At 44.4% G+C, this 7612-nt stretch overlaps 1 protein-coding gene across 1 annotated transcript; it reads left to right on the top strand.

The window, feature by feature from the left end:
* Positions 1–2219: 2219 nt before the first annotated feature.
* On the top strand, positions 2220–7335 carry LOC309616010 (uncharacterized protein; the record flags this gene model as incomplete). The annotated part of the gene is made up of 2 exons (XM_082366170.1): positions 2220–5156; positions 6476–7335. The coding sequence occupies exons 1-2, from the start codon at positions 5066–5068 to the stop codon at positions 7333–7335; spliced, it is 951 nt and encodes a 316-aa protein (XP_082222296.1). The 5' UTR covers positions 2220–5065.
* Positions 7336–7612: the final 277 nt, after the last annotated feature.

Here is a 7612-nt window from a genome sequence, read left to right as displayed (position 1 = left end):
GCTTTACAGACAAGCAAAAGCTAAGAGAATTCAGCACCACCAAACCAGCTCTACAGCAAATGCTAAAGGAACTTCTCTAAGTGGGAAACACAAGAGAAGAAAAGGCCCTACAAAAACAAACCCAAAACAATTAAGAAAATGGTAATAGGAACATACATATTGATAATTACCTTAAATATGTATGGATTAAATGCTCCACCCAAAAGACACAGGCTCACTGAATGGATACAAAAACAAGACCTGTATATATGCTGTCTACAAGAGACCCACTTCAGACCTAGGGACACATACAAACTGAAAGTAAGGGGATGGAAAAAGATATTCCATGTAAATGGAAATCAAAAGAAAGCTCGAGTGGCAATTCTCATATCAGATAAAATAGACTTTAAAATAAAGAATGTTACAATAGACAAGGAAGAACACTACATAATGATCAAGGGATCAATCCAAGACGAAGATATAGCAATTATAGATATATATGCATGCAACATAGGAGCACCTCAATACATAAGACAGATGCTAACAGCTATAAAAGAGGAAATCGACAGTAACACAATAATAGTGGGGACTTTAACACCTCACTTACACCAACGGACAGATCATGCAGACAGAAAATTAATACGGAAACAGAAGCTTTAAATGACACAATAGATAAGATAGATTTAATTGATATTTATAGGACACTCCATCCAAAAACAGCAGATTACACTTACATCTTAAGTGCACATGGAACATTCTCCAGGATAGATCACATCTTGGGTCACAAATCAAGCCTCAGTAAATTTAAGAAAATTGAAATCATATCAAGCATCTTTAATGACCACAATGTTATGAGATTAGAAATCAATTACAGGGGAAAAATATGTAAAAAACACAAACACATGGAGGCTAAACAATACGTTACAAATACAAATTGGAAAAGAAGAAGTAAAACTGTCACTGTAGATCACATACTATACATAGATAATCCTAAAGATGCCACCAGAAAACTACTAGAGCTAATCAATGAATTTGGTAAAGTTGCAGGATACAAAATTAATGCACAGAACTCTCTTGCATTCCTATACACTAACAATGAAAGATCAGAAAGAGAAATTAAGGAAACAATCCCATTCACCATTGCAACAAAAAGAATAAAATACTAGGAATAAACCTACCTAAGGAGGTAAAAGACCTGTACTCAGAAAACTATAAGACACTGATGAAAGAAATTGAAGATGACACAAACAGATGGAGAGATATACCATGTTCTTGGATTGGAAGAATCAATATCGTGAAAATGACTATACTACCCAAAGCAATCTACAGATTCAATGCAATCCTTATCAAATTACCAATGGCATTTTTTACAGAACCAAAACAAAAAATCTTAAAATTTGTATGGAGACACAAAAGACCCTGAATAGCCAAAGCAGTCTTGAGGACAAAAAACGGAGCTGGAGGAATTAGACTCCCTGACTTCAGACTATACTACAAAGCTACAGTAATCAAGACAATATGGTACTGGCACAAAAACAGAAATATAGATCAATGGAACAGGATAGAAAGCCCAGAGATAAACCCACACACCTATGGTCAACTAATCTATGACAAAGGAGGCAAGGATATACAATGGAGAAAAGACAGCCTCTTCAATAAGTGGTGCTGGGAAAACTGGACAGCTACATGTAAAAGAATGAAATTAGAACACTCCCTAACACCATACACAAAAATAAACTCAAAATGGATTAAAGACCTAAATGTAAGACCAGACACTATAAAACTCTTCGAGGAAAACATAGGAAGAACACTCTTTGACATAAATCACAGTAAGATCTTTTTTGATCCACCTCCTAGAGTAATGGAAATAAAAATAAACAAATAGGACCTAATGAAACTTAAAAGCTTTTGCACAGCAAAGGAAACTATAAACAAGACGAAAAGACAACCCTCAGAATGGGAGAAAATATTTGGAAATGAATCAATGGACAAAGGATTAATCTCCAAAATATATAAACTGCTCATGCAGTTCAATATTGAAAAACCAAATAACCCAATCAAAAAATGGGCAGAAGACCTAAACAGACATTTCTCCAAAGAAGACATACAGATCGCCAAGAGGCACATGAAAAGCTCCTCAACATCACTAATTATTAGAGAAATGCAAATCAAAACTACAATGAGGTATCACCTCACACCAGTCAGAATGGCCATCATGAGAAAATCTACAACAAATGCTGGAGAGGATGTGGAGAAAAGGAAACCCTCTTGCACTGTTGGTGGGAATGTAAATTGATACAGCCACTATGGAGGACAGTATGGAGGTTCCTTAAAAAACTAAAAATAGAATTACCATATGACCCAGCAATCCCACTACTGGGCACATACCCAGAGAAAACCATACTTCAAAAAGACACATGCACCCCAATATTCATTGCAGCACTCTTTACAATAGCCAGGTCATGGGAACAACCTAAATGCCCATCAACAGGCGAATGGATAAGGAAGATATGGTACATATATACAATGGAATATTACTCAGCCATAAAAAGGAACGAAATTGGGTCATTTGTAGAGACGTGGATGGACCTAGAGACTGTCATACAGAGTGAAGTAAGTCAGAAAGAGAAAAACAAATATCATATTTTAACACATACATGTGGAATGTAGAAAATGGTACATTTTCATTTCATCTGAACTGGTTTGCAGGGCAGAAATAGAGACACAGATGTAGAGAACAAACGTATGGACACCAAGCTGGGGGGGGGAAAGCGGTGGAAGGGTGGGGTGGTGGTGGGATGAATTGGGAGATTGGGATTGACATATATACACTAATATGTATTAAATAGATAACTAATAAGAACCTGCTGTATAACAAAAAATGATAAAATTTTTAAAATAAAGTTTAAAATAAGTTAATTATTTCTGACTGGTTTGATTATCACTGATTTTTATTTTCATAGGTTTTCTGAATTTTCCAAATTACCTACAAGGAGCATGGGTTAATTTTAAGGTCCAGAAAATATGTAAAGAGAAGTCACAGTGCCTTTTTCAGTTAGGATAGACTGGGGAGTTTATATTTTATTTATGAACAGTATCTTATCCACCTCACAGAAGCTCCTAGCTTCAATATCCCCACACTGTGAGGACACTCTTAGGATAGATAATCATTCATCTCTGAAACTTCGAGAATTCATTTAATAAATACATAAATATCACCATGAAAGAGTTAAGAAAACCAAGGTAACAGTGATGAACACAATGTACTTTGTCAATGCAACTCCCAAACAGCCACAATAATGGTCGGCCCTATATCAGATCTAGTTTTCACTGAAATTTTGGCTTCTAAATTACACAGTGGGTCTAGATTTGCTGCCACATGTCTCTTGGGGAGGCATCTAAGATCAGTCATCAGGCAAAGAGAAAAGTTAGGCAAATTTCCCTGAGAAACTTGGTGTTTCTGAATTACATGTGTAGGGGTAAAAATGCAGATGACAATTAGGAACCTGAGACAATCACTTGTTTGGGGGGAATTTGGACTTTCAGGTCTTTCTGCAGCATCTGGGCTCCTGAAGTGAGGACTGGTAGATAGACTGTATCAACAAGCCAGCCCAGCTGTGATGTCCGTGGCTGGACGTCAGCATGTCCAGCCCACAGAGGAGGACAGGTTAGCTGTCTGTAGGTAGCTTTTGGTTCTCTTCCTTGCTTTCTCACCTTGGTTCCCTCTCCTTCTAATTAGAACATGACTCCAGCTTAGAGGATTTCCTGACTACTAGTCTTTGGGATGGAGACAGTCTAGCCTTTTTGAGAACGGGTTCTATATTAGACTCAGCAATAGTTATCTCTACCTGATAAAGATATCACTATATTGATTTCATCAGTGCCAGGAGCCTCTTTTTAAGGCTAGTTTTTTGAGTAGGTAGACCAGGTAGCCACCCATGTATTGTGATTTAGGGAGCCCTGGGGAAATCCTCTACACAAAGTATGTTCTCCACTGGTGCTTGAAGGGCCATCATTGTTGATTCATTCATGTGGATACCTTGTGCTCTTTCCTTGAGGCCCTTTTAAAACTAAGATCCTGTATTTTAATGAAGGTGTAAAACATTAAGTCACTAACACTTTAACTCAAGTGAGTTTGCCATATTGCTTTCTCTCTACTAGAAGCAGCAGTGGATACCACACAGAATTTGGGAGGGTGGGTGTTTGTGATCCACCTGCAAGGGAAGAACTCATCCTCAGTAAACATGACAGGCAACTTCACCAGTAAAGATATTTCAACAACCAGGCTGCACAATAATATCAAATCACAATAAGGAAATTGCCAATATCCTGGATATCACATAAGCAATTGAATTTGGCTTCACTTTGTGCAGCCAGATGGGCAAATTTGAGCATCACCCACCTGCCAGCCTTGCCTATTAAATCAAATTATCACTCCAATTCACCCTGGATCAGAATTGGTTGAAGGATCCTGTAGGCTTTGGCTTGGAGTTCATCATTCTGGGAAGAAGGAGTTGAAGAACCAGGCCTACTTAGTAGGGAGAGGGTTAGGCTGCTTAGGTACCAAGGGAGTTTCTGAGGGCAGCCAGGTCTCTCTCATCAGAGCCTGGCTAAACATGGCATCTAGACCATAGAAGAACAGTCAGTGTTGGTGGAAAGAACGAATGGCTTTCATACTGAGTGTTAGTTGAACAAGTTGATGCTTGTTTCAGGCGAACAACTGTCACCTACATCTCAACACCAAAAAATTCAGATGTAGTTTAAACTTTTAGACAGCTGATTGGAGACGGTGTATTTATGTGCTAAGTGTGCTGTGTTATACCAATTCTTTCTCTGTTGTTGTTGTTTTCTGCTTTAATGTAGGAAGTAGCTATTATCAGCAGGGCTCACCCCTGCTATTTTCTAGCCCAGAGCAGGAGCACAGATGGAGGCCTGCATATCACATGTCTAAATAGGTAGAGCTGTAAATCAAGCTAACAAAGTGTTCAATAAAATGTGTTACCCTGCCACCTTGACAATCCATCCCAACTACCTGGAAGGCCTGATTCTAATTTAGAATTCTTGGATTTTCAGAGTTCTTGCTGAAATGTGGAAATGTGGGGAGAACAGGCCCATGACCGCAGCCCACACCAAAAGGAGCCCCATTCACACAAGTGAAGACACCCCAGATGGCACAGGCAAGTTCTGTCCACCCCTCCCTATCCTTGCAAAGGGGCCCTCCCAGGCCCAGGATTACTCACGCCTGAGGTGTTGCTTGGTGCTATCGCCCTTGGGAGGATGGACTCAGGCAACAGGCCCATGCGTGTCCTTAAAGTGGGCTGGGGACTTCGGGCAGGCCATTCCAGGATCCTGGGTACCCTGAGTGGTCTAGGTCAGTGCTTCTGGATCTTTAAGGTGCAAATAATCCACTTGGGGATCTTGTTAGAATGCAGACTCTTGTTAACACGCTATAGGTTAGAGGGCAGGCCTGAGAGCCTGCATTTCTAACCAGTGTCCAGGAGATGCTCATGCTGCTGGTCTGTGGACCACACTTTGCCAACCGAGCGCCTGGAGGAATGGGCTCTGGAGAGTTGCATCCCCTTGGTTCTCTGAGGCTTCACCCCATGGGGACCGGCGGGGTCAGCGGAGGGCTGGACTGGGGTCCCCTAAAGTGTGAGGCTCGGGGCAGAGGCCTCTTGCCCTGGTCTAAGGGCAGTCTGGTCCCTTCTTTGCCCACATCCTGACGGCATCAATGGGCTCTGTTCCCACACTGTGGGCCCTGGTCCTCCCCTACCAGCTCTGCCACCGCAGCCCTTTGATCTCCCACCCACTCTCCCCAAGTCAAGTTTCTCTTGGCTCCTTTCCTGTAGCATTCCCCACTCCTTCCCCTGCTTTTCTCTTATGCCAGGAAACAAATGTAAAAATAGCATTTCAAACATATTGAAAATTAATGCTGACGAAATCATGTTTTGTTTTCTTGGGATGTAAGAGGCAGTAACAGCAATGAGAGATGCAGCCTCTCCAGTGCCTAGCTGTTCTGTGAACAGAATCCTATCTGCTCACCCATAACCTGAAATCAGGATTTCCAAACATAAATGCTTGCTGGATTAGAGCAGACTGGATTTTTCTCCTGTATTTTTATTTTGACAAGGCTAAGAAAGCTGTTATCTGGCCATCTGATGGAATCAAATAGGCTGCTAAAAATAACTCCTGCAAGTTTGTGTTTCAAACGGGAAACACCTCTCCAGCTCCTTGCCTGTTACTGTTGATGAAGCTTAATCCTTCGACTTGTGTTCAAGTATTTGCACTGGTTTTGAGTTCTTTTCTTCTTTCCAAGGCTGTTTTTCACTACTTGCCTGAGTTATTTGAACAGGTGGCTTGCACCACCTATGCTAATGTGAGGCTTTTGTCTGCTTTGAATCTGCACAGGGAGGCATTTAAGGAAATGTTTCTTTCTTGGTAAACTATTCACACCTGTTCTGATAATCACCTGTGTGGCACTAAAATACCATTCCAGAGAGATCTTCCCCTAAGTGGACGCACGCTCAGCAAGGCAGAGGCCCTGTGGACTGCGAGGAGGCACGAATCCGTCTTCTCCTCTTTTCTGGCCCACGTGACAAGCAGCCCAGGGACCGAGTCCTGTGTCTCGGGGCTCGGTGCCCCCCTGGCTCTGTCCGGAAGCGAGTGGACGTTAGGGATCTCTGCGGAGCAGGTTTGGGGGATCCTCGCTGTATTTGGTCAGCGGCCGGTTGCAGGTGGGCGCGCGAGGCAGCAGACCACGGCCGCCAGCCTGAGCCCGGTTCCCGATTCCTTCGTCCTGGGCGCTTCCGGCGGGAGCTTGGCTCGCCGGCCGGGAGCTGCGCTTGTGCGCTTGGCGGGCGATCACAGGTTGGCGCCCGGGACGCTCCGCGCGCTCGCTCCCTGGCCGCACATCACAGGCGCCCGCCCTCCGCCTGGCGGCCCGGGACCCCGCCTGCTCCCTGGAACGCGATCACAGGCCGGGCCTCCGACTCCGGGGGCGAAGAGGGGCGCGCACGGGCCGCCGGGGACGGCGATCTCGGGCGCGTTCCCACGGGGGACGTCCAGCTGAGCCAGGGCTTCTCCCGGCTTCCCGCGGCGTGTCCTCCTCCGGGGAGAAGGTGGCGCGGGGCAGGGAGGCGACTCCTTCCGGCTCTCGGGCGGAAGGGAGGCCGGTGCTTAGTGGCCCAGGAGGGGCTGTGCAGACGCCGCAGTCAAGGCCACGCGGTAGTCACTGAGTATGGACGCCTAACCCAGGGCGCGCCGAGGATGGGCTTTTCTAGAACGTTTTTTTTTTGCGGGGGGGGGGGGGGAGTCTACACTCTATTAGTTCGCCGGTCACAAGAAAAGAAAGAATGAAAAGCACATGGAATAGGCAAGATCGGCTTGGATACAGTTTAAAGGTGCCCGTGATGATGCCCAGTGGTTCCCACCCTGCCGCCACTCCTCACCTGCGCGCTGCAGGCGGGCTCCCGAGCTGCCTTCCCGCCTGTTACCCGCAGGCACTCGGGGCAGCTGTGTGTGCGCACACGCACACACACACGCACACACACACAATTACACGTAATCTTCCGAGACTCTGGGTATGGCAAGGAGGTGAGAGTACCTAGTACTCTTCACCTCTCTAGATGGGCCT

Source organism: Balaenoptera borealis (assembly GCF_965194805.1).
Source record: "Balaenoptera borealis genome assembly, chromosome: 18".
Taxonomy (NCBI): domain Eukaryota; kingdom Metazoa; phylum Chordata; class Mammalia; order Artiodactyla; family Balaenopteridae; genus Balaenoptera; species Balaenoptera borealis.
The sequence above is the reverse complement of the archived record's forward strand: the minus strand, read 5'-3'. Positions and strand labels throughout refer to the sequence as shown.